Here is a 26981-nt window from a genome sequence, read left to right as displayed (position 1 = left end):
AAAGAAGATTGCACGACCACAAGCAATTCTCTGCGTTATTGCCCCTGGATATTATTAATGAAGGCTGTTGCGAAACCGTACAAAGAGGATGTTCGGGTGTGCCGACATCGTCAGAAAGTTGATTGGCGATATCATGTATATATAACATAAGATGCATAAGTACCCTCCATGGTGGCGTAGTGACTTTGGTGTTGCGCTGCTAAGCCCCAAGTTGCGGGATCGAATCCCGGCCGCTGCAGCCGCATTTCGATGGATATGAAAGAACACATGTGTACTGTGCATTGCGTGCTCGTTAAGGAACCCGAGGTGGTCAAAATTAACCTGGAGTCTCCCACTACGGCGTGCGTCACAACCATATCGTGGTTTCGGCACGCAACACCCCAGAATCTATAACATAAGTAAACATTCTTCATGCATACCATTCAAACGTAAAAGCTTGAGCAACGCTACAAGATAACACATAGAACAAGCAATAAATTTAAATGAATTTGGCTGATCGACCCGTTTTCATCATGGCTTACAAACCGCAAAAATAGGCCAATATACGGCCCACGTTGGCCGTCAACGTGGGAACATTAGTTCCCGCCCGTGGTCCTCTAGAAAGACACACACACACACACACACACACACACGTATATATATAAACAAGCGTGCGTAATATTCGTTCGTTCGCGCGCCAGCTACAAAGAAGGCATGCCCGTACGGCAATCACGCCAGACAGGCTAAACTTGATCATCGCTGTCCATAACTGCACCAGTTTACCGGCACCCGAATCGCTCCACAGTGGAAATCTGGCGGAGCCCATTCGTTTTCGCGACGGCTACCTGCTCTTGGCAAACGCGACCTCGCTCTGGCCGAGGGCCGTGCGCGCCGCGGCCTCGTCCAGCAAGCCCAGCCTGACGGCCGCGTAGAGCAGCTGCTCGCGCGCGGTTCCGGCGAAGCGCTGCGCGAGGAACACCGGCAGGCCCCGCACTCCGTCGGCCATGGTGTAGAGGGGCACCCGCAGGATTCCCAGCGTCTCGTGTCCGTGCTCCCGGCTGCCGATGGCGGCGCGCTCGGTGGCCAGCAGCTCGTCGGCCGACACGCGCAGTGCGTAGAAGTGGCACGCGAAGCGGCGCTCCTGCTGCCGGAAGCTGATCACGTGGTCGCTCTCGGTGGCCCAGAATCTAGAGGTGTCCGCGTTCAGCTCTTCGCGCAGCTCCCGGTTCACGGCTTGCGCTGGGCTCTCGCCCGGGTCCACCAGGCCTCCAGGGAAGCCCAGGTAACCGTCGAAGCGCACCACCGCCTGCGGAGCACTTAAGCACCTCGCATAAATGCCTCACAAATGAGCTTCCCAGTGAAATACAACCCCTAGTAATATTTGCATAAATTTATCAGGCAGTTGTTTACCGATAAAAAGGGCAAGGAGTAGGCATCACCCGTTTTTCATCTCGCACAAGTACAGCAGCAGTTTGTATAGTCTAGATGCGGAGGAGATAAAAAGGACAAGAAAAAAAACGCACATAATCGGGCAGTGCGAAAAAGGAAATTTAAATTAAAAAGGAATTATTCGAACACCCCTGTCAGCCCGGAAGGTTTTGATAACATCTCATTGATCCCTTTTTGCGAAGAGCAACCGTGCATGCATGCGTGACGTGGGCGACTCGCAGTGCAGTTCAAGGCTAGGCAGTGCAGCGTTGTACGCCGCGAGACCTCTGCATGCAGTGTCCATCACACGATGCAAAAGTGCAGCATCAATGCACCATACTGTAAATGGTGGTGAATGGAAGAGAAAAGCCGCTTTGAACGACGCGGATACGTGTAATCATAGGGTCAATGATTGCATGTTCATAAAATTTTCGTCCAAGCAACTGAACCTGACGGAAACAGCCTAGGCAGATCCCACTGTTCACTCGCGCAAAACTCGTCATGCGTGCATAGCCTCGCCAAGCCACCGCACCCTCCTGGCAGAATGCGCTGACCTTGGCAACTGCGTGCAAGTTGGCTACTAGTTAGCTCGGCACATCTGGAGCAGGCTACAAGCAGCTAGCGCTGTGTCAAGCTATTGTTTAGACGTTTTCGAGATTCTAGGACTTGGTGTGTTTAAGCTACACGAAATAGTAATTGTGAAGATGTTTAGTTCGAAAAAATATGTAATATATACAGTGAAGGGGGGAGGGGCCGAGTCGATAAATTTTGTAAGCGCGCAAGTCACCAGCATGTTTCTGAAGATGTTGGGGGATACTTGGATTGAGCCCATTAGCCTACTCCCAGTACTATATAAAATACCAAAATAATCCCCAATGGAATAAGGGCAACACTGGACTTCAGTCAACCAAGGGAACAGGCTGGCTTCAGGAAGGGATATACTAAAATGGATCACATCCATGTCAATAATCAGGTTATCGAGAAATCCGCAGAGTGCAATAAGCCTCTCTATATGGCTTTCATAGATTACAAAAAAGCATTTGATTCAGTAGAGATACACGCAGTCATAGAGGCACTGCGTAATCAAGGAGTACAGACCGCTTACGTAAATACCCTAGAAAATATGTACAGAGATTCCACAGCCACCTTAACTGTACACAAGAAAAGTAGGAAGAAACCTATGAAGAAAGGGGTCAGACAAGGAGACACAATCTCTCCAATGCTATTCACTGCGTGCGTGGAAGAAGTATTCAAGGTATTAAACTGGGGAGGTTTAGGAGTAAGGATCGACGGCGAACACCTCAGCAACCTTCCGTTTGCCGATAGCATTGTTCTATTCAGCAACAATGCAGACGAGTTACAACAAATGATTGAGGACCTTAACAGGGAGAGTGAAATAGTGGGGGTTCCGGGACCTTTCCGGGCCTTTCCGGGACCACCGCCCGTAAAGGCGGTGGTCCCGGGTTTGAGTCCCGAACCAGGACGAATATTTCTTCAACTGCGAAGCTTTTCTTTCGAGGAACCCGTATGGGTTTCCTTTGTAACATTTGCTACGATCGGGTGGATGTCTCATTTTCCCTTTATTAATTACTTCCCTCCACCTTGCGGGCTTCCACAGAACTATAACGTCAAACCCTTGCTTTTGCTTCAGAGTTGTTAATGAGTTCGACTTCGCCCTACCATCTGCTAGCCGCCTGGTTAGCTCAGATGGTAGAGCAGCTGCCCCGGAAAGGCGGTGGTCCCGGGTTCGAGTCCCGGACTAGGACGAATTTTTCTTCAACTGCGAAGCTTTTCTTTCGAGGAACCCGAATGGGTTTCCTTTGTAGCGTTTGCTACCATTGGGTGGATAATATGCAGAAGAACAAAAATATTGATGAATAGCCGGCCAAGGCAACAAGAGTTCAAGATCGCAAGTCAGCCTCTAGAGTCTGTGAAGGAGTACGTTTACCTAGGTCAACTAATCACAGGGAAACCTAACCATGAGAAGGAAATCCATAGAAAAATAAAAAAAGGGTTGGATCGCATACGGCAGACATCGTGAGCTCCTGACTGAGAGCTTAGCGTTATCATTGAAAATGAAAGTATAGAATCAGTGCACTTTACCGGTGCTGACATATGGGGCAGAAACTTGGAGACTGACAAAGAAGCTTGAGAACAAGGTAAGGACCGCGCAAAGAGCGATGGAACGAAGAATGCTAGGCATAACTTTAAGAGGCAGAAAGAGAGCGGTTTGGATCAGAGAGCAAGCGGGTAGAGACGATATTCTATTAGACATTACCAGAAAGAAATGGCGCTGGGCAGGTCATGTAATGCGCAGATTAGATAACCGTTGGACCATTAGGGCGACAGAATGGGTACCAAGAGAAGGGAAGCGCAGTAGAGGATGGCAGAAGATTAGGTGGTGCGAGGGAATTAGGAAATTTGCGGGTGCTAGTTGTAATCGGTTGGCGCAGGACAGATGTAATTGGAGATCGCAGGGAGAGGCCTTCGTCCTGCAGCGGACATAAAATAGGCTGCTGCTGCTGATGATGACTTGCGCTGAAACGCGTAGCGTAATCAGCACGTGTTTCCGCAATGGAGCGCGCCGAAAAGCATTCTTCGTAGACAATTTTGAAGCGTGCACCTCCACCATTTCGAATGGTGTGCCACATTGTTGCCAGGTGCGACATCGACTTGCAGCCCGCAAAATGTAAGCGCAATTTAAGATGTGTAAGGAGTAACAAAAATAAGATATTTGTTCTGCATTAAAGTTGAATATATGTAAACATGATAAAATATAACATTGCCTTATTCAAGCCACAGTGCCGGCAGCCAAGGTGGCGCCACATGCAACGGTTTCTCCTTTTACGTTTTCTCCGGTTTCTCCTGTTATTTTCTTGGCAATTTTGAACCTTTCGGCAGCAGTAGCGGTGGTTTGTTGGTGCTGTTACTTGCATAAAGTGATACGAGTTTCCGAATGGAGAACTTATGATCATGTTTGCAAGAACGGCAGCAACAACACCGTTTTGTTCGGTTCTCTTAGTGATTTTACGATATCATTGAAGATTTCCAACTGAAAATCATGTTGCACGATTTGAACGGCGCGAACGTCAGTTAGCGTAGCCTGTTTCAGATAGCAAGTGTTTTTAGGTTTGTTAGCAGCCTTCTTTTTTCTTTTGGCTCTTTGCAACTTGAATAAGGCGCTAGCTTTGAGACTACGATGGGAGCTGTGTAATTTCGTTGCCGACTCAATATGCGGTTGCGATATTACATTCATCATCATGCATGCACTGTATTAAAACATGATCGCGTAAATAACACTCGCAGGTTGTGACTACAGACGAAAAGTAAGCGAAACCACACAAATATCGCACGAAAGAGGCCTCAACGCCGTTCGTTGACCTCCGAAATTGAGGAAAAGATGACCCCGCATTGGAAGTGTGTCCAATCCACTCTTAGGCGTGGAGGCGACGAAAATAACACCAACGGCACGGCAAGCGCGGTCGCCGAAGGTAGCGGCCGCCCGCTCTCTTGTACAACGACGACAGTAAAGAACAGGAGATTACAATTCTGTCAAAAGAGAAGCAACAGTGGAGTAAAGCAACATCATCAGCAGCTGATGAGCACAACACATGTCATGAATATTGAACGTTTATTGTGGCCTAAAAATCTGACGGCCACTGCATGCTATTTCGAGCGCAAGAAAAATATCACCTTTACACATCAGCTAAATTAAACTTGCAATTTCAAATTTAAGAAATTTAGTGCTCTGAAGCTCGTTTCAGTATTCGTTTGTGAAATGTTAAAACCCACCCGCAAATCATGATGAACTTTCAATATCTTTTACGTGTATTGTTTTGGTTCAGTACGTTTAATTTATTTAAAAAAATATGTTTAAGTGCGATACCTTAACCATAAGTTGGCCCTTATTCTGTTTTTACTGAAATATTTCAGCACAGAACCATACCATGTGACTGTCAAGACAGTTGTGTCGCTTGCAGTGTTCTCACAGAGTAGTGTGCAGCCAACATAGTCTGCATCTTTTTCCATTTTTGTTGTTCCGAGCACTACGATTTTTTTTTGCGCAGTCCCTGTCTTTACTCGGAGGTATCATTTGAATTTATTTGCAAGCTATCGCTGTTCATACCACAATTCTACCTTTCTCCCTGCAAGAGAAAAACCTAGGATGAAGCGATTCATAGCTGTCATTGAACTTGACGTTGAAGTAGTGCAGTTAATTTGGCTACTGAGAGAAAGCAGTGACAATAAATTTGAGACAGGAAACAAGGCTAACACAAAGTGAATTGTGTTTGCTGAATAGTCAGCGATCACATTTAAACTGTTTCCCTTACATAAACCAGTGCAGCTTAAGGCTGTTAATAGCCAATGTGCTATTATTTCGCTATTCTAATTTAAGTAGTCGTTTGTGGTGCATGCATAAGCTGATCAATGGTTGCTGAATTTCAGAGGCAACTAGGAACGACTCAACGTCAGGTAATATGCTGTCACGCTCTAATTAAAACAGTGGCACACCTGGTGAAATAAACTACTGCTTTAGCGTCATTTGCGACTCAAAGGTAAATGCGATGCATTTTATACCTTTAAGTATATAAAATTCTTACTGTGTTTTCGGCCATATGTGAAAGTGAGCTATGCTTGCATTTAATGGTAGGAACCTTCCAGGTTTTTCTTCTAGCCGGAAGTATAAGTCTGAACTCCAGCTTCCCAAATTGCAATGTTTAAACGCTGTCAGCATCGGGAAAGGGAATCTTATGCTGTGATATTTCTTAGTAAGGAAACTGGCCTTTGCCCTTTGGAATTTACCATATCGCCACATGCATTTATTTCGGCTTTACCGCTCACGTGTATCATCACTCTTCTTTCTAGGCGCAGCGACGTTCGCGGTGGGTGCGTCTCGCAATATTGCGAGACGCAAGGTCGGGACGACCGCTGGCCCAGTCCGACGAACGCACGCTTGCTGTTTTTGCCGTCGTTCGCTTGCTTTCGGGTTCGTCCAATAAACTCAAAGTTTACTGCAGAAGTCGTGTCCCTTTCTGTCTGCCTGCGTGTCAGCCAGCTCGCCGTCACCTATATGACAATATTCAGTGTGAATTGGCCTAAAAGCAATGATTATCGAGTTGCTTGTTGGGTATGGAGAGAGGGTACTTAGTTATTCTAGGACTATGCCACAAAACATTTGTCTCGTTTTATCATTAATGGATAACTGTCAACTATATAATTATGCTATGGAGCCTCAATTATTTGTTTATTAATGAAGAATTATTAATTAATACATTAGATTTTAGTGTTGCAGCTCAAAACATGGGCAAAGTGTAGTGTAGCTTCGGACGTGGAACAGAAGTCTCTTCATGTCACCAATACTCGATATGGGGATCTCATGGTACCAGACACAACTGACGTATACACATAGGCTATGACCAGGCTACGAAAACAGAGATCATTAAACACTCGACAGCACAACAGGGGAGAGAGTCCTCCTGTATTTAAAGAAGTATCAAATTGGAAGGGTCAATGTGGCGGCTTTTAGTGACATGCTCATATCACCGTCAAATACTGCATTGAGGCAGCTGGCTCGTGCTTGAATTGTTTGCGGCGCAGCTTGAATGCCACCTATGGTTTCGTCGATGTGAAATGTCTCTTGCTTCGTGTCTAAAATAGTAATGCACTTGGAGTACATTTTGAACTAGCTGCATGAAATTTCATGTAATAAGTATTTGTGCTGTTCAAGGAATGAATGGTTTGCAAAAATACTATTGCGCATGCGCGAATGGATGGATGGATGGATGTTATGAGCGTCCCCTTTGGAACGGAGCGGTGGGTTGCGCCACCAAGCTATTGCTATTATACTGCCTATGTCCTACCTAGGTTAAACAATGAAACAAGAAAAAAAAACACTATGAACTGCCACGCCCAAATTTTCTGATCCCCTATTGCTAACTGTGCTTTTGTACGTCTCCGTATTTTGTCGTTTCCCTACTTTTCTTCCACCAATCCTCCAATCGCCTCTTACTAATGCCTATTGCGGACATGTTTGCTTTACCATTGCTCCCGCTGAACCCAAGGGCTTCAAGGAGGCCAGTGGTGCCTAAATTGACCACTGGGTAGACGTCTTCACATTCTAATAAAGCATGCTCCGTCGTTTCCCTAGCTTTACCGCAGCAAGCACATACTTCTTCCTTCTTATATCTCGCTTTATAGGTGCGTGTTATAAGGCATCCCGATCTCGCTTCGAAACGTAATGAGCTTCCCTTTGAGTTATCATAAATGGTTTCTTTACTGATTTCGTTTTTCCTCTTAAGTAGTTACTCATGGCAGGTTTCCTTTCCATTGCCGCCACCCATGAGATTATTTCAGCCTCTCTGACTTTCCGCTTGACCTTATTTGTTGATGTGTTGCCCACCATACAGGCCGCATACTTGCTGGTAAGCTTCCTAGTTCTTTTCCTCCACTGTGAATCAATGTTTGTCCTGTACAGATACCTGAACACCCTCCCAGCCCATTCACTTTCTTCCATATTCCTCAGCCGTTCTTCATACTCAATTTTACGGCGAGCTAAGCGAGCCGCCTTGCACGCGGCCAGTCTGCGAAACCAAGTGGGGACACTCGGCGACGCCACCGTCCGTGTACTTCGACGACGTGCACTCCGCTCTTTGTTGCAGGAGTGCACGTCGCTCGCATCAGCCCAGTGCTGCCATATCAGCAGCCTCCGAATATACGATATTAAGACGAAGCTTTCTTTGCTTCTTCGACTTTCCCACTATTGCTCCTGTGGGCTGCTGCTGTCGCACACACCGCGTCGGCGGGTGGTTCAGAGCGTGTATGACAGGCGCGAGTAAAGGCCCAACCACTGGCACGCGTCGGCAAGCTTCGGCACGCGCCAATAAGCGAACACTTCGCTGGTCGCAGGAAGAGGGCAGGCAAGTATTGGACACATGGAGGAAGGAAACTAAGGAGAGGCCCTACCCCCTCCGCGCGCTAGGAGAAAAGTGTGGAGGAAATGACGTAGTAGGTTCTCCTCGTTTTTGCTGATATTTTATTTCTTTGCCGTGGCGGCCACGCGTTTCGGGCCACAATGGCGGCTTTGTTTTGGTTCTGTGCGCTCACACGTGTTGCTCCGTAGGTTTCGTACCGTGGCAAAGGCGCTGTGCGGGCAGGTTCGCGTTGGTCTCCGTGTTTTGTTGCGCTGCGTTAGCTGGACCGTGCTCTCCCGGATTTTGCTGTGGCCAGGTGGGACACGAGGAACTAAAGTTCGTGAAATGAACGCGCATGCAACGCTGTACTCAATGTACCGCACCACGGCAATGGCAACGGACGAAGGAATATCCGCGGGAAATATTGCCCTATTTGGCGGAATCATGCTAACGTGCTAACGATTGTTCAGTATTGCTGCGGAGCGCGCGCGTCCGTGCACAACGGTTGCGCGCAGCGCGGCGTGGTTTCGCGAGAAATGTAAACAAGAGAGGAGAGCTGGCCCGATAGGCGGAGCAACGCCATGAGCAACGCCAACTTCCGGCTTCATTTTAGCTTCACGAAAAGTTACGTCAGGGCCTCTCCTGACTTTCCTTCCTCCATGATTGGACACAAGCTCTGACGCGGCGCCGAAGCTCGCTCCTCGGTTGCGGCGCACTGTTGCTGGACTATTTTGTCTTCATCCATCACAATCCAGCCTGAACCAGCCTGCTGTAAACTAAGCTAGAAACAATAAGTCGGTGATCTGTATAGACCTTATGATATAAAGAAAACACGTTTGATTAATGAATGTAGGCCTGCCGCAACAGTTTCTTTTTATCTTTGAAGTAACAACAGTGCACAAAATATCGACATCAGCGCTTGCGCTCGCGCGTCCCCCCCATCTGTCTACAAGATCGCTTTGCAAACACCTGCACGACGATGCCATATCATATCAAACGCTGTTGTACAGCTCACTGCACAGCTAACTATGTAAGAATTGGGCGTGCAAAGCATAATTGAAAATATATGTGTTCTAAATATTGTCGCGTAACAATAGCGGCGAGCAATGTCGGCGATCGTCGAAAATTTCATCTGCGGGTCAAGCGCGACGGTTTTCATGCATCGGTCTTCGAAAGTTCTAGTGTATTCGCTGATGCCCGGGCGCCTTCCAGAAACAACTACACAATTCGTGTCGCGTATGCAATCAGATTATACAAGGTTCGTCGACAACATACAACCGACAGAACAATCGATAACATTTGCGAAACTTTCCATACGTGCAGGCGTATCCTGCGCCGACCGATAATGTTTAACATCTTTTAGCCGGTGAAATACGGTCACCGGATACAGACAAAGTATCCTTGTCAATGTAATTACGCTTGTTGGTGCATGAAATAAACGTGAAAAAGTGGGTTATGAGAAAATCAGCAAGAACATTTTAAACGCCTGCCGCACTCACACACACACAAAAAAAAACATCTAGAATAACTAAAAATTTACGTAATTCGTAGCTTGTCTCCTCCCGATTCTTGATTCTGTCAAATTTGCCCATGGAGCACATCATTTATTATTCTAGGTTGTCTTGATGCAACAAACCCGCATCGGGAGGCTTTCATATTGAGTGTATTGCTTGAAAAATTTTCGCATTGTAAAGGTCATGTTCTATTGTAACTGGTTTCAACATGTCAAGTTTGTCTTTCTGAACATTAATGAAATGACATACCGTCAGATAATACAAGCTTGAGAATCCGAGGGCTTTAATTGGTATATATCGCTGCCCTTTGCCAAGTTGTACTATTAAAGCGCTTATTCGAATGTATGGGGGCAGCTCATTTGCATAATATAAGAAATATATAGTCACGTGGTAGTGACGGTCAAGGACACAGCAACAAAACTGTGAATGGCGAAACTAACTTTATTCGGCGAACCTGTGCCCACAAGAACAGGCTACACTCAAAGCTCAACGAAAGCAGCAAACACAGTCGGCGATCGGCGAAAATCTCTTCTGCGGATCAAGCGCGTCGGCATTGATACATCAGTCGGCGAAGGTTCCAGAGTAATGGCTGGTGCCCGCGCTTCTTCCAAAAAGTTCTGCATCATTCGCGTCGCGCAGACAGTAATTCAGATTTCACAAGGTTCGGTGCCACCAAGCAGTAAAAGGAACCATCGATAGCATTCGAGAAACTTCCGATACATGCAGGCGCGTCCTACACTGTGGGATAACATTTGCTAGACGGTGAAAGGCGGTCACCCGGAAATAACAAACAAGTACATGTGTCAATTCCCCTTTCTCAAAGAGCATCGCCCCGATGCTGAAAACCAAACAGGATAGCTGAAAACAATAAGGACACTTATTAAACTAAACCAACAAAACAAGAAAGAAGAAAAGGCCGCAGTAACACAGTCCAAAAACAAAAGGTGTAAGGTTCAGCTATGTAAAGTGTCAAAGTTCATTAGCGCTGGTAGAACGGCTTAAGCGGCACACATGGACTATTTTAGGTCGTGAGCGGCGTCGCTCTGATAGCGAAATGCCGTCTGGTACGACCTCATAGTCGAGTGAGCTAATGCACCGGATGATCTTGTAGGGTCCGAAATAGCGGCGTAATAGTTCCTCACTGAGTCCTCGTCGGCGTATTGGGGTATAAACCCAAACACGGTCTTCGGGTTGCTACTCGACATAGCGTCGTCGAAGGTTGTAGTGTCGGTTGTCGGTCTTCCGCTGGTTCTTGATGCACAGGCGGGCGAGCTGTCGGGCTTCTTCGGCGCCCTGTAGATATGTGGCGACATCAAGATTCTCTTCGTCGGTGACTTGTGACAGCGTGGCGTCGAGAGTCGTCGTCAGATTCCTGCCGTAAACCAGCTTGAACGGCGTGATCTGCGTTTCTTGCATTGCGTGTTGTAAGCAAACGTTCCGTAGAGCAGGACCGCGTCCCACGTCTTGTGCTCGACGTCGACGTACGTCGCTAGCATGTCGGCGAAGGTCGTGTTCATGCAATCCGTGAGACCATTCGTCTGCGGGTGGCAGGCAGTTGTCCTACTGTGGCTTGTCTGGCTGTATTTCCGTTAGGTCTTGGTGTCGGATCACGGCTACAACGTGTAGAATTGAAGCTGGGACGCCGCGTCGTCAGGTCGTCTTTTGTCGGCGTATTCTTTACTTTCAGGCTTCGTCGGCATGGCGTCGTCGAAAAAGTCTTTTCGGTGTCTTCGTCGGTGGTGGAGGATCTTCGTCAGTTCGACGAACACGAACAGCAACCGCACTTCCATCGGTTGCTGCCTTTAGTTTTCGGATATGGGGTGACGGTCCGGCCCCGGACTGGGCCAGTTTATGGACGGCGCTGCGGCAACAGGTAGCGCCCCGGTGACGGCGAACGGGACGGTCGTCGAGGGCTCCATTGTGTGGCAGCGAACTAGTCGGCGATGTCACGTGGGCGTTCACCTTGCTGTGGGCGCGGTGCGTTGATAGCGAACCCTCGCAGTCCTATCTCGCGGTAAGGGCATCGACGGTAGGTGTGCTTGGCTTCTCCCCAGGGATAGCAAGTGGACGGTGGTCGGGGGCGCGCCAAACGTCAGTCTTCCTTGAATGCTGCGTAGGGCGATGGGTTGGCGTGCTGGCGGCGGTGGTGGACGACGGAACGGTGGCGTCACTGGGCCCTGCCATGGGAGCGGAGGGGGAACGTGACGGCGGGCTACAGCGGCGTACGTCATCGTTTCCGGCTGGGGCTGTGGCGACGACGGTTTCACTTCAGTAACCCCAAGTGATCGCTGAACCTCCTCTTTGACGATGTCGGCGATTGAGACAGCTTGAGGCTGCGACCTAGGGAGGGGCTTCTGCAGTTCCTCGCGAACGACCGCTCTTGTGGTCTCTCGCATGTTTTCACTGCCGAGTGATCGAACATCGGTGCAGTATCGGCAATTATACTGCGTTGTCCGCATATCGAGCGTCTTCTCAATGGTTGTTACTTCGGAAACGAATTCAGCAAGAGTCCTGGGCGGGTTGCGTATCTAGCCGGCGAAGAGCTCCTGTTTTACCACACGCATGAGGAACCGAATTTTCTTCTCCTCAGGCATATCCGGGTCGGCGTGGCGGAAGAGGAACGTCATCTCCTCAGTGAAGATCGCTATGGTCTCGTTGGGTAATTGTAGTCGGGCTTCTAGCGTAGCGTCGGCCCTTGCGCACCATACTCGTAAAATTCTCCACGAAGCCACTACAGAATAGGTCCCACGTTGTCAGGGTCGACTCGCCGTTCTCGAACCACATTCTGGCGGCGTCTTCTAAGGCGAAGTATACATGCCGCAGCTTGTCTTCGGAGTCCCCGTTGTTGAAAGACACGATTAGCTCGTAGGTCTCTAGTCTTGATTCTGGGTCTTCAGTCGATGGTCTATGAAAGGATGGTGTGTCCCAAGGTTGTTGCAGCAAAATGGAGTACGCTGGGGCAGCCATTGGTGTTGTCTTGGCCACGCTCTTCTTGGTCTTCTCAGGTATATGTCCGTACTCCGGGGGCAGCTGTTGCAGTCGGCGGCTTGCTCAATATTCCGGGACGATGTTGGTGCTGTCTTTGCGGTCCGGGTTTGCATAACGGCTTGTCGGTGGCGTCGGGCACATGAACAAACCAGCACCCCCACCAGATGTCACGTGGTAGTGACGGTCGAGGACACAGGAACCAAACTGTGAATGGGAAAACTAACTTCATTGGGCGAACCTGTGCCCACAAAAACAGGCTACACTCAAAGCTCAACGAAAGCTGCAAAAACAGTCGGCGATCGTCGAAAATTTGATGTGCTGATCAAGCGCGTAGGCTTTTATACATCAGTCGGCGAAGGTTACAGAGTAATCGCTGGTGCCCGCACGTCTTCCAGAAAGTTCTGCACCATTCGCGTCGCACATACATGAAATAAGATTACACAAGGTTCGGTGGCACCAAACAGTAAAAAGAACCATCGATAACATTCGAGACACTTCCGATACGTGCAGGCGCGTCCTGCGCTGTGCCATAACATTTGTTAGACGGTGAAGAGCGGTCACCCGGAAAAGACAAATAAGTACACGTGTCAGTGTATATATAAACAGGTTATTTTTACAAATTATACGCTTCGTCACCACAACACACAAAATAGTTTATTGTTTTCAGCCTGCTATGATGTTTTGACTGAGAAAGACATTTAACTTGTTCTGGGAAGCACGCAATATTTGCAGTGGCATAATATTTTATTGTACAATACTGAATACAGTAGCCAAGCATTATTAAAACTCAGAAGAAATAAATAGCATAATGCATATATCAGGCACGCTGCATTTTATTGCATTTCTTAATTTATGCCTTTTTTTAATTGCACAAAAGCTACTGCACTGAAATAATATACTAGTACACACTTAAAAAGCGCGATTTTATACTAGAATCATAATCAAACAATCAAATGTTTATTACAATGCCCAGGAACAGCTAGATAAACTTGCTACTGGAGCACTTAAAGAGCAATACGTGAGACAAAATGTGCAGAAAACTCGACTGTGGTAGACAAAAAAATGCGAGATAGAGAAGCAAATAGGGAAAAAGGAAAACGAGGAAGAATAAAAGGGAGTTAACCATACATGATTATCAACAGATACAAAAGAAAACACAGGAAATGAACTTTGGTGTACGTCAATACAGGCACAGTTCTTATGTGTTTTGGAGTCGAGTCATATATAGCAAAGTCTTGCAAGAAGGCCAGGCAAAACTATACAGAGGAACAAAAGGTCTGATTAATTATGTCTTGAATATAGAGGTGCGAGTTAAGGTATATTTTAGAAGGCTCAACTGTGGCCGCAAGAATGGCAAAAGTAGTGCTTGAAGATAGATAGCAATTTATTATGGACGTGTTCAATGAGGTCAGAATTAGATTTTGCCCGTTGCACACCCTCCTGCAGAGGCATACTCCCGTAGTTTGAGGCACACAGCAGAATAGAATTTCAGAAACACCACAGGGGAGTGGAAATCATGCAATGTACGGCATGCAACTCCAAGACCGTGAGGCGCATGTTGCATGATTATCTGTGTGAAGAGAAGCTCTGCATTTTGTCGAAGTACACACCAAGATCTTTCATTTCATCGACCTTGGGCAGTGGAACATCCCGTGGGGTGTAAGAAAATTGCACACGGTGTGTTTTCCGCATATAACTTAATGCCATAGTATTGGAAGCATTTAAGAGTACCTTATTGTTTCTGCATCGGTTTGAGAGTGAAAACAATGTCTTTTTGGAGGTCGATGCAGTGGTGAACACTGTCGACAGTCTCAAATAGCTTGAAGACGTCGGCACACAAAGTCATGCTGTTCATTTATTAAATTGCTATTAGCACTAACAGAAAGCAAAGAATGCAATAGCGACTGCGATGCATTGAAGAGGGTAAATATAGGCTGGCAGTTAGTAACTGCACATCTAGCACCCAATTTGTGCGCGGGCAATGCCCACGATACCTTTCGAGTGCTAGAAAATGTACTAGACTTTAGGGAACTATTGACGGTACTTGTAAAAACAGGGAACAAGTATGCTTCCATACGTCTTAACCATTTCAGGCACCACTTTATCCCGTTGATTGAAAACTTGCTTTCACCACATCCCTTGCATCTTCAGAATCATAGAAAGTGTACTGCTCAGAAAAGATTAAGAATTTCATTTGTTTAGCGAGTTTCGTCAAGTGTACAAAATTTCGACTCCATGCAAAAACTTGCCACAGGAACATCGAATATGAGAACGTATACTATTTTGTGTTTTGAAGAGCTTGAAAAAGCACTTATCCAGCCACTTGAACATTATGCCTGGTACATGACATTGTTAAAAACGATGACAGAAGTGAACCCGCTACATAGAACATTCTGACACAAAGTAAGAACACCCAGTCGTCTATCTACCACTCATTTCGCTAAAACATTGTGCACGTTATTCAAAATTGCAGCTCAGTTCCAATAATGTGTTTCAACATGGATGACACAAATTTTAAATATCATCCCTTTCATCAGTGCTTTTGCTATTGATGCACTATCCTGTTGTGCACAATTGTGTAGACAGCGTCTCAAAGGGTTAAGCACTGCGGAATAAATACCATCAGCACCACAAAAAAGGGAAGGTTTGAGGCGCTTCATATCCTTGAAAACAAGGTTTTAATTGACTGAAAGCACATACACCTTGCCAGACTGAGAAGGAAGGTTACTTGAAGCATATTTCACACCACATAGCCAACAGAAATGCTCTGCAAAGGCATCAGCAGTGTTCTAGACATCACCATTTTCATCAAGAAGACATGCATCCTTGGCACTCTTTTTCGAAGAGTGAGAGCGCACGAAGCTCCAGAAATATATTTTTTTCATGCGTCACGCTAGCTTCAACACAACCAATGTGGTCGTAGTGATTATTCTAACAACAACAAGAACAACAACAACAATAATCCCAGTGGTAACATGGCACTCTAGACTAAAAAAAGGCTAATGCCTGTACGCTAGAGCGTCCGATAGCCAGCCATCTAGACAGGAATTTGCAGTATACACGAGACACCCCCTCCTCTCCACGTGTGCGCGCACACACACGCACACACAGACTTGCTCAAGCACACAGCACGGCTCATACGCACACAGTCCAATGGATGCATAACACATAGGTGTGCCAATTCAGTCCGGTTGCAAGGAAGGGCAATCCAAATTGCCAGGAGGGTGGAAAGAAAGCTCTGTATGCCAGATATAATCATGGAGTTCTGGTGTCGGGCCATACAGACCTGGTGGGGCTTAGGCGGTGCTGACCACTTGTTCAGACGAGCTGAAGAAGAAAGATGAGTGCTGTCCAGAGAGCCCTGAAGCAACCTGCAGAATAGATAGACTAGTGCAATGTTGCGCTGGTATTTCAGCGTATGCTACTTGACGGCTTTGAGACAATCTTCGTAGGCTGGCATGGGCTTGCCACAACCGAAAAGACGGAAATAGAGGGTGCGTGTTGTCCGGCGCTGAACAAGCTCAAGTTTGTTAGCGACGCGAGTTTGGTACGCGGACTATACTGATGAGCAATACTAAAGTCGTGGCAGAATCATGTAAGTGTAGCGCGCTCGGAAAACCTCAGGTCATCAGGAGAGGGACACGCTGGACAAAAACCCAAGAATGGCCCAATCCTTAGATGCAGTGCTGGTGACATATGCGGAAAACTTTAGAGAGGAGCTGAATGTTACACCCAGAATGGGAAGGGCCCCAAAAGTCTTTATAGGTGTGCCTCCAACGAAGTAGGTTGGAGACGCAACAGTTTTGTTGTGGCTGATACATATGGCAGTACTTTTTGCAGTGCTACTAGAAAGTTTGTTATTGTGGGCCCAGTCGTTCACCTTTACGGAATGTATTTATTTCAAGAACATATGCTGTATATCTGCAGAATGTTGCAGTGGAGGTGTTGACTTGTTAATAAAACACATTCTGCGAAGATGCATTAGGAACTTGGTTTCGACTTGATCATTTTCCGGACTACAGTTTATAGTATCACAGCAAGAAACATTCTAGTAGAAGTTGAAGAGATTTGGGCAGTTTAAGCATACCGACTTCACAAAGAACTGATGATACATTTTCACCATCCCAAGAATGCACTCACACCGTCTGCACTTTCCATAAACAAAAACTGAGAGAAAAAATCAATTACAGTTTCACTGACTCAGTGATTGCTGCTTCTGAAGCAGTCATCGAAGCTATCCTGGTATACGCTGCTACATGCATAGGTCTTGCATGATGCAGTTTTGCTATGCACTGCACACGTTGCAAAGAGATTTCTTTTTGCAGTGCTCAAGTATAAGGACACACTGACTCAAACATAACCGCGCTGCGTCACGTATCCTTCAGTGCGTCAGTGTTCTTGAGTGCGGCACGAGCGATTTATCCCCAACTAGCCCAAAAGACGCATGCAGTTGAAAGAAGTGAGTGAGGGAGTACAGCCAACTCGTACTGAACTGCATTCACATGCCGAATAGAAGAGCGCACTGTCACCTGAAACGGACGGCATGGCTGTTGATGTACACGTACTTCCCATTGTTCGGCTACTAGTCTCTTTCGCTTTCGAACGTTATCTTTGCCACTGGAAACAGCACAGAGATAGCCCGTCAAACTTGAGTCACCTGAGACCACATGAAAAACGCCACGGTTCAGACAGTGCATTCACCACATCACACACCACACGAAGTCAGGAGTGCCATATTTCAAATAGCTGCAGCGCCAAACAGAACTGAAAATTCATTTCCTTCGACAGAGTTTCTCAGCTGGGCTCGTTCAGCTTCGCCAGCTACGAACTCGATGGACGCGCTACGCATATCGTAACGTAAACAACATGGGCGAAAGGCGAGTGCCGATTATGCAGACTTCTGAGTTCGGAAGCATGTTTCCATTAGCTTCGAGCACAACAAAATACACATATACCAAGTACAGACGTTGCGGCAATCGTGATGTGGTTGGATGTTTTAACAGACGATCACACTGAGACCGGTGGAACCCAGTGAGCAGCAGGTTGGATTTTTCGGCGTTGTATCCAGGTCGGTTCGTATTCAGGTCGCACTGCCACAACCCACGGTCGTCGGTCATGTCGTCTGCCCACTAATACAACACTCATTTAGTAACACTGTCACGTGCGTCATACGTAAAAAGATCTCAGACGATCGTTGGTCTCGGCATCTTCGCATGGGCGGCCATCATAGGCATAGCAGCATAGCCATAGCAGCAGGAGGCTTCGCAGCCTCCGATTGGTTGACGCCGGCGACGCGTCGCAGCCTATGATTGGTGCTCGCCAGCGTAGCGTCGCCGCGTGTCGGCGAACTTCTAGCATCGGCAGTCTACAAAATTGCTGCTCGTCGTCACGCTTCGCCTCCTTCCCGACCGACGCTTTTGACGCATTGGCGCATGCCGAAGCTTGGCGACGCGTGTCAGTGGTTGGGCCTTCAGAGAGGAAAGGCGACAGCAGAAAGTAGTTTTCACGACACCGCGTCGAATGTGTACAATGCCCTCTGGGGCTCCCTGGCCATCGCAACATTAGCCGCTTGACAGCTATAATTATCGGTGACTCCGCTCAGAAGCATTGCAGAAACTGCAGCGCTTCCCTTTATGCTAAGTGCGAGCACAGAGGGGACGCCGATAGATCTGTAGAAAGGAGAAGAGGAGAGGGAGGAGAAGAGGGAGTTTTCATATAAGAGAGAGTGGGGAGGTGATGTGAGAAGGCAAGGAAACCCCACTACTAGAGAGCTGTAGTTTAGAGGACGGAAGCCGCTTGCGTCCCCTAAACTAAATCTCTCTATTACGCGACAGCGGTTGCTGGGGAACAGGATAACCTTAAGTTCCAGGTACGGCTCAGTACATTTCTGCCATTTATGAAACATAAACGCCATGCAAATATGCCATGCGGGCAACTTACGCAGGGCGTGCAGAAGCAGAGCCGCATTAATTAAAGCGCACCGCAGGGTGCAGGAGACACCACGGAAGCGGCCGACCGTCAAATCAACACTTCTGGGCCCGCCGCGTTAGCTTTGCGGCTGTGGCATTACAAGAGGGAGTGGATTTCATCCCAATCGCGGCAGCCGCATTTCGACGAAGGCGAAACAGGAAACGCATGTGCCCTTCGATTTTGGGACATGTTAAAGAACATCACGGTGTCAAAATTAATCCGGAGTCCGCCACTACGGCTTGTCTCATAATCCGATTATGGTTTTGACGCCTACAGACCCACAATCCAATTCAAGTTTAATACTTCTGCCACAGTGTGATGTGCCATGTGAACCAATTACTATGCTCAACCCTCTCAGAGGTTATGAAATATGGCGCACAACACCTCAAGTAAACACCTCTCCCTGTTGTTACGAACGGCCTGCAAGGGTACCGACCTACAAAATTTTCCCAGCCAGCCGCAGCAGCGAGGGTAGCGAGCTTCCCAGACGCGACCATAGAAGCCTTCCCCATCTGCCGCGGCGACTCGTTTTGCAGGGACGACGGTGGGCCTCATCAACACTCCCTCGGCGCCCCTATGACTAAACGCGGTCGGCGGACCAAGTATTGTTCGTGGATTCGCCGTGGCCGCCACAGTTTGTTAGAAGCGGTGGAACTCCTGGGAGATGTCTGGCGGCCGTCTCACGGGGCTTAGAAATCATGGACAGACGCGGCGGCCATTATCTGCGGAGTCAACACTGGGATGAAGAGGCGCCTGCTCGGGGCAAAACCCGTGTCCGAGAACCCACTCACCTCGGCGTCGTCAGTGAAACCTGTGCGGAAGTGTGTGTAAACCCTCCCCCTCAAAGGGGAGAGTTTACGGCTACGATGACTTTGAACGCTCCGAATTGGTAGCAGGTTGAACGGCCGTTTTTCCTTACCTAAGGATCTAGGGAGGACATTGTGTATTTAAGGAGCCGGTGGCGGCTCCTCAGTGTGCATTCCTCTTTCAGTCATATCAGACTGATGAACTGTAACGTTCTCATGTAGATACTGTAAATAAATCCCATATTCCTCGTTCTCGCCCCGCAGGGGCGTCTGCGTCAGCAGGCGTTTGGTGTGTTGCGACACCACGGACCCGAGCACACGAGGGTTGGACCCTCCCGCGTGTAGCCGTGCGCGGCTTAGCCGTGTCTGGGGAAAGGGGGATCCTGGGGGTTGAGCTGATGCTGGGTGTTTGGACCTTTAAGGCCCCCTGGCGGAGGCAACACACCCCTTTGGCCTCTGCTTCACATAGACGGTACCCCCGGACTGACCCACCCGGGGGAAATCGGTAGTTGCCTTTTCCTTTCTCTTTCTCCCTCAAATCTTCGTCTTTCTTTCACTTTTAATCCTTCCTGTCCTCACTTTATTTTCGTATTACTTCCAGCTTCGTAGGCGGCGAGGGTTAACCTTGTGCACTATATCCAGTCTTGGGTATATGTATTTGGTTATAGCGGGGTTGTACCGCTGGCGTGCGCAGAACTGAATATTTCCGTCCTGTGTCGTCCCCTGGTTGGGCTCCATGGTGGGCGGCGGCCATCCCTGCTGAAAAAACCATACTTCTAATGGCCACTTCTTTTCCCCGACTACCTGATCGCCCTCCGAAACAAGGGCGCACCGAAGATATTTTCCAATTTCTTGGGAACAAACAGCCAAACTTCCCCCGATTCCATGTTATTCATTCAAACAATCCCGAAAAGACCATGAGAATGATTTCTCCTTTCCTCGTATCTAAGCACCTAACTGAAACTCTTGGTACAGGCTATAAAGCAACGAAAATGGCTAGCGGCGATCTCCTTCTGGAACTCCGCAATCCGAAACAGCATGAAAATCTTCCTAAAGTTAAGTCGTTTGGGGAAATCCCAGTAACAGTAACCCCACACCGAACTATGAACACCAGCCGTGGTGTTGTTTCTGACGACGATTTGATGGAGCTCACAGAAGCCGAACTGTTGGAAGGCTGGAGTGAGCAAAACGTGACCAATGTTAAAAGAATCATGCTAAGGCGCGACGGGAAGGAGATAAAAACCAAGCATCTTGTACTGACTTTCTCCTCAAGCATTCTGCTTGAGACACTCGAGGCCGGCTATGTAATGCTACAGGTCAAGCCGTATGTTCCAAATCCTCTCCGCTGCTTCAAATGCCAGCGTTTCGGCCACAGTTCCCAGAACTGCCGAGGCCGGCAGACATGTGCAAAATGTAGTTCCCGTGACCATGCCTCTGAAACGTGCGAAAACGCTCCACACTGCGTGAACTGTGATGGCGAGCATGCCGCATACTCGCGGTCATGCCCGTCGTGGAAGAAAGAAAAAGAAATAGTCACAATCAAAGTAAAAGAAAACATATCATTCAAAGAGGCACGCAGGGGGGTTGCATACCTTCCTAAGGCCAGCTTTGCCGAAGTGGCGCGTCAGGGGCAGCGTCACAACGGCCTCCGGCGGCTGTCCGACCCACGAGCCGTGAGTTGGCAGTTACGCCATCTGCCCCTGCGGCGGTTGCAGCTAGCGCTGCTCCGTCAACCCAGCAGACGGGGCCACCGACCCCGAAGGTGGGCGCAGCCGAGGCTGTCCCAACCTCCCCGGCCCCTTCCAGCGCTGGCAACAGCCGGCGCAGCCAAATCCCTCAGGGAGCCCCATCGACCTCCGGGCTGGTGGGCGCAGGGGTCTTGCCCTCCAAGACGAGACTTTCCCGGGAACCTTCTCGCTCGCAAGAGCACGTGTCCGGCGCCTCACCAGAGGCAATGGACACTACACCTATCCTCAAGGCGCACCAAGCGCCTTAGGAGCGGCGAGGTTCCCTCGAACGCTTCAAAAAGAACAAAACCCCGGTTACAGGGCCTCGAAAGAGCACTGTAATCTAAGGCATAACTTCTATTTCCGTACACACAGCACCAAATTAACTTCATTATGGACACGCTAATTATGCAGTGGAACGTCAGAGGTCTCCTCAGAAACCTTGATGATGTTCAAGAACTTCTTTACGAACTCACCCCAAAAGTGCTGTGTGTACAGGAAACCCATCTTAAATCTAAACACACTAACTTTCTTCGTCGTTATGTTATTTTTCGTAAAGATCGTGATGATGCCATCGCATCATCTGGCGGCGTAGCCATCATACTCGATAAAGGTATAGCGTGTCAACATCTACAACTACAAACGCCCTTAGAGGCAGTGGCCGTTCGAGCCATACTTCTAAACAAACTTATTACCGTCTGCTCTCTGTATATACCCCCGCACTATCATCTCCATAAACATGAATTCCATGCATTAATAGATCAATTACCCCAACCCTATTTGGTTCTAGGAGATTTTAATGCACACAGCAACCTATGGGGTGACTCTCATTGCGATGTGCGAGGTCGACCGATTGAACAGTTTCTCTTTTCATCTGGTGCATGCCTTTTGAATAGTAAGGCACCTACATATTATAATACTGCACATAAGACCTATTCCTCTATAGACCTCAGTATTGCATCTCCCACCCTTTTACCTGATCTTAAATGGAACGTTATTAGAAATCCATACGGGAGCGACCATTTCCCGATAGTTCTGTCTACACCGAAGACGAATGAATGTCCCCCACAGTTTCCTCGGTGGAAAACTGATTCAGCCGACTGGGAACAGTTCCGAAAAATTACTGTCATATCGTGGGCTGACGTTTCTGCTCTAAGCCTGGAAGCCGCGGTTGAATACTTCACTTTTTTTCTGATTGATGCCGCGACCAAATGTATCCCAGAAACAAAGGGGTCACCTAACAAGCGCCGTGTTCCATGGTGGAACGAGGAATGTCGTAACGCGCGTAAAAAGCAGAACAAAGCATGGGGGCTGCTCCGCGATTCTCCGACTGCAGAAAACCTTGTTAATTTCAAGCATGTCAAATCTCAGGGAAGGAGAACGTGCCGACAAGCTAGAAGAGCGAGTTGGCAAAATTATATATCAGGAATTAACTCTTACACGGATGAGACAAAGGTCTGGAATAGAGTGCACAGAATAAAAGGTCGACAACCTTACTCGCTACCCTTAGTAAATACACAGGGAGATAGTATGGAAGACCAGGCGAACTTTCTAGGCGCACACTTTGAACACATATCCAGTTCGTCGCACTATTCGGACACATTTCAAAGACATTAAGCACGAATAGAACGGCAGCCATTAGTACGAAAAACTGCAATATGTGAGGTATATAATAGACCATTTGGCATAGCAGAGCTTTAAGCAGTACTAAATGGCTGCAACAAATCTGCCCCAGGCTCTGACCGCATAATATATGAAATGTTAAAGCACTTGCCATCTGAGACACAAAAAACCCTTCTTTTTCTTTACAATGGTATATGGTCTTCCGGCCAGATTCCCTCTGTTTGGAAAGAGGCCATTATAATTCCCATTTTGAAACAGGGTAAGGACCCTTCTTTGGCAAATAGTTATAGACCGATAGCGTTGACAAGCTGCCTATGCAAACTCTTTGAAAAGATGGTGAATAAACGCTTGCTTCACTATCTTGAAACCAACAAAATATTAGACCCATACCAATGCGGTTTCAGGGAAGGTAGGTCGACGACAGACCAGCTTGTCCGCATGGAAATGTACACCCGTGAAGCCTTTATCCACAAACAGCTTGTCGTATCTGTATTCCTTGATATGGAAAAGGCGTATGACACTACGTGGCGCTTTGGGATCCTTCGGGATCTTTCTGGAATGGGTATACGTGGCAACCTGCTGACCATTATTGAAAGCTACCTGTCTGACAGAACGTTTCGTGTTAGAGTTGGCAATGTACAGTCACAATCATTCGTACAGGAGACAGGTGTACCGCAGGGTGGAGTGCTGAGCTGTACACTCTTTATTGTTAAAATGAACTCCTTACATACCATCATACCTCGCACACTCTTTTACTCGGTTTATGTGGACGATGTGCAGATAGCTTTTAGATCGTGCAATCTTAGCATCTGCGAGAGACAGCTACAGTTTGGCCTAAACAAACTCTCAAAGTGGTCAGAAGAAAATGGTTTTAAATTTAACCCTCAAAAAAGCACATGTGTTCTCTTCTCAAACAAGAGAGGCATATCACCAGGACCGACTATTGACCTTAATGGAGAACGACTGTCGGTCAGCCTTGAACACAAATTTTTAGGTATTATCTTGGACACAAAACTTAATTTCATTCCACATTTGAAATATCTCAAAGCGAAGTGCCTGAAGACAATGAACCTGCTGAAGCTACTTTCTCGTACAAACTGGGGCAGTGACAGGAGGTGTTTGCTTAGCCTATATAGGAGCCTTGTACGATCACGCCTCGACTATGGAGCTGTGGTGTACCAATCCGCATCGGATAGTGCTCTCAGAATCCTCGACCCAGTCCACAATCTAGGCATACGGCTGGCAACAGGCGCATTTAGGACAAGTCCTGTGGAAAGTCTGTATGTGGAGGCGAACGAATGGTCGTTACATCTGCGCAGAACGTATTTAAGCTTCTCCTACTTTTTAAAATGTAAATCGAATAACGAACGTCCGTGTTACTCAACCGTACTTGACTTGTCTTCTGCAAGACTTCATCACCACAACCGCCCATCTGTTCGACCTCCTCTGTCTGTGCGCTTAGAACAACTGGCTCACGAAACTGGTATTAAACATCGAGAAACAGTCCTAATGACTCCCACTAACCTTGCACCACCTTGGGAATGGCAGTCTATCCAATGTGATATGTCTTTCGTCGCAATAACAAAACATGCGCCTGAGGTGCATATACATTCACACTTCCTCGAACTCCAGGCGAAGTACTCCTGCGCAGAGTTTTATACAGACGCTTCAAAGTCTACTCATGGTGTAGCTTATGCAGCGCTCGGACCTTCATTTTCAACGTCCGGTGCATTAAATCCAAACACCAGCATTTTCACAGCGGAGGCATACGCGATCCTCTCTGCTGTGAAACATATAAAACAAACAGGTATAATAAAGGCTCTCATATTCACAGACTCATTAAGCGTTGTTAGTTGCATATCAAGTCTACGAAAACACAAAAACCCCATCCTTAATGAACTGTATAACCTTCTATGTTCAGCATACATGTCTAACCAAATGATTGTTCTTTGTTGGGTGCCTGGCCATAGAGGCCTAGAGGTCAACGTAGCTGCTGACCAAAGGGCTACATCCGTACCTTTTTGTGATGCAAACATTAATATACCTGTACCCGACACAGACCTTAAGCCATTTTTACAGCATAAACTACGGAAATATTGGCAACGGCAATGGGACACTCAGGTATCCAACAAACTGCACCTAATCAAACCGAAAATAGGAAACTGGATCTCTGAAAAACAACGAGACATAAGGAAGTACTCCTCTGTAGGTTAAGAATTGGACACACCTATAGCACTCACTCGTATATTCTAACTGGAACTAACCCTCCGACATGCACTAGGTGTGGAAGTAGACTTACAGTCCTTCATGTTCTCATTCAGTGCCCATTATTAGAAATGGAGAGAAAAAAGTTCTTCCCTTCCTTATACAGTCATGATATACCTCTGCACCCAGTCTTCTTTTTAGGCAATGACCCTGTATTTAATTTTAAATCAGTACTCAAGTTATTAGAAGAAACTAATATCATAGCAATCATTTGGCCAGGCTATTTGTAGCACAGCCTCTGCTTAGAGGCTGTAGCTGCAATGAAATCACTTACAGAGCACATGCCTCGCAGCCCTTGCACTGAAGGGCTCTGCAGAGGCACTGGTGGTGCTATAAATTAACATGTTTTAGTATCTTATTGTTCTCAACGTTCTTTTACAACCATAGGACTCACTTTTCATTGACATTATTTTAATAGATACATATTTTACACCATTTAAAGCGAATATTTTAGGCCAATATACAGCCACTCGATTACCGCCATATTCATCGATATTCATTGCCATTCATCACCAAATGTCATGGCGCTCTTTGGCCATTTCTGGCCCTTGCGCCAAGAAACGATATCCATCATCCTCGTTCTCGATAAGAAGCAGTCCTTCCCTTCAACCACGTCTTCAGCGTGGATAAGTTAGATGACGGCATGAGCCAGCTACCATCTATTTAATGCCCGACTCCAACCATCACAGCTGCTGGCAGCGGTGGGATGGCCTTTGCGACGTGGTGCTGTGTCTGTGGTGAGTGCTTGGTTCTTGCTTTGACTCTACGCGTCATCTTGTGGTCGTTCTGTTTAGAACAGTAGGGAAGCTAGTTTGTTGATTGTTAGCTAGGTTGTGTTTTCCTGGGTAGGTTTAGCGAGCAAGACCAAGGCACTAAAGCCGCACCCATGGAGTTAACGACACTGCTGAGGGACTAATTGTTGATTGTTGGTGAGAAACTGGGCCTAGAGGTACGCCAGGAAATGCTAAAATCGGAATTATTCCCGCTAATTTCCGAACAAGCCAGTGAGGAAGCCATTGAAATCGGATTGGAACTTCTTAAAAAAAGAGAGACGGGACAGAGAGAGAGAACAAGATAGAGAAGAACGGGACAGAGAAGAACGGGACAGAGAAAGAGAGAGAGGAACGCGAGGAAGATTGCGAGTTAAGAAAAATGCAATTTCTACTTGAAAGCAAACGCTTAGAGTTGTCTCATGGAAGTGAAGGGGGTTCTGGGACAATCAAGTGAGGCAGAATCATACCGCATGGACAGGCTGTTAAAGTCATATGTGGTCGGGAACGACATAGGCTTGTTCCTAGGAAATTTTGAAAGGACTTCCGAGAAGATGAACTTTGGTTCGAGTACATGGCCACAGCGGTTACTGTCTACGTTGCCGTGTGAGGCTGCGGAAGTAATCGCCCGACTCAAAGCACAGGATGCATATGATTATGCGAAAGTTAAGGCTAGTCTTCTCAAGAAATACCACCTTTCAGCCGAAGCTTTTCGGCAAAGGTTTAGAAGCACAGGCAAGAAGGATAGCGAGGGGTATCCGGAGTTCGCATACGGCTTAAAGGCCAACCTAGTCGAGTGGCTGAAAAGCGCGGAAGCCTACGAGAGCAGAGACAGGATCATTGAATGCATGTGTCTAGAGCAGTTTAACAAAAGTATCCCACCATATGTGAAGCTGTGGGTGCAAGAGAGAGGAAATGTAAACACTGTGGAAAGGGCGGCTGAATTAGCCGAAGAGTACGCAACGTGTAGAAAGCTGAACGCCGAGGACAGAAATTGGGA

The 26981-nt window shown here is 47.4% G+C and overlaps 1 protein-coding gene and 1 long non-coding RNA gene across 2 annotated transcripts in view; both read right to left on the bottom strand.

Annotated features, from left to right (window-relative positions):
- Nucleotides 1–639: 639 nt before the first annotated feature.
- The window catches only part of LOC126523415 (U8 snoRNA-decapping enzyme-like), a 40005-nt gene continuing 13663 nt past the window's right edge, over nucleotides 640–26981 (bottom strand). Inside the window, exon 2 of the mRNA XM_050172034.3 lies at nucleotides 640–1285. Coding sequence (XP_050027991.1) covers nucleotides 821–1285 — 465 coding nt within the window. The 3' untranslated portion in view covers nucleotides 640–820. The remainder of the gene's footprint in view (nucleotides 1286–26981) is intronic.
- On the bottom strand, nucleotides 10254–19687 carry LOC129382691 (uncharacterized). The gene is made up of 2 exons (XR_008610736.2): nucleotides 16107–19687; nucleotides 10254–13024 (listed from the first exon to the last, which is right to left on the bottom strand). It is a non-coding gene; the product is annotated as an uncharacterized lncRNA (long non-coding RNA).

This window comes from Dermacentor andersoni, chromosome 6 (genome assembly GCF_023375885.2).
Source record: "Dermacentor andersoni chromosome 6, qqDerAnde1_hic_scaffold, whole genome shotgun sequence".
NCBI lineage: Eukaryota > Metazoa > Arthropoda > Arachnida > Ixodida > Ixodidae > Dermacentor > Dermacentor andersoni.
Note: the sequence above shows the minus strand (reverse complement) of the source record. Positions and strands in the feature narration are given on the sequence as shown.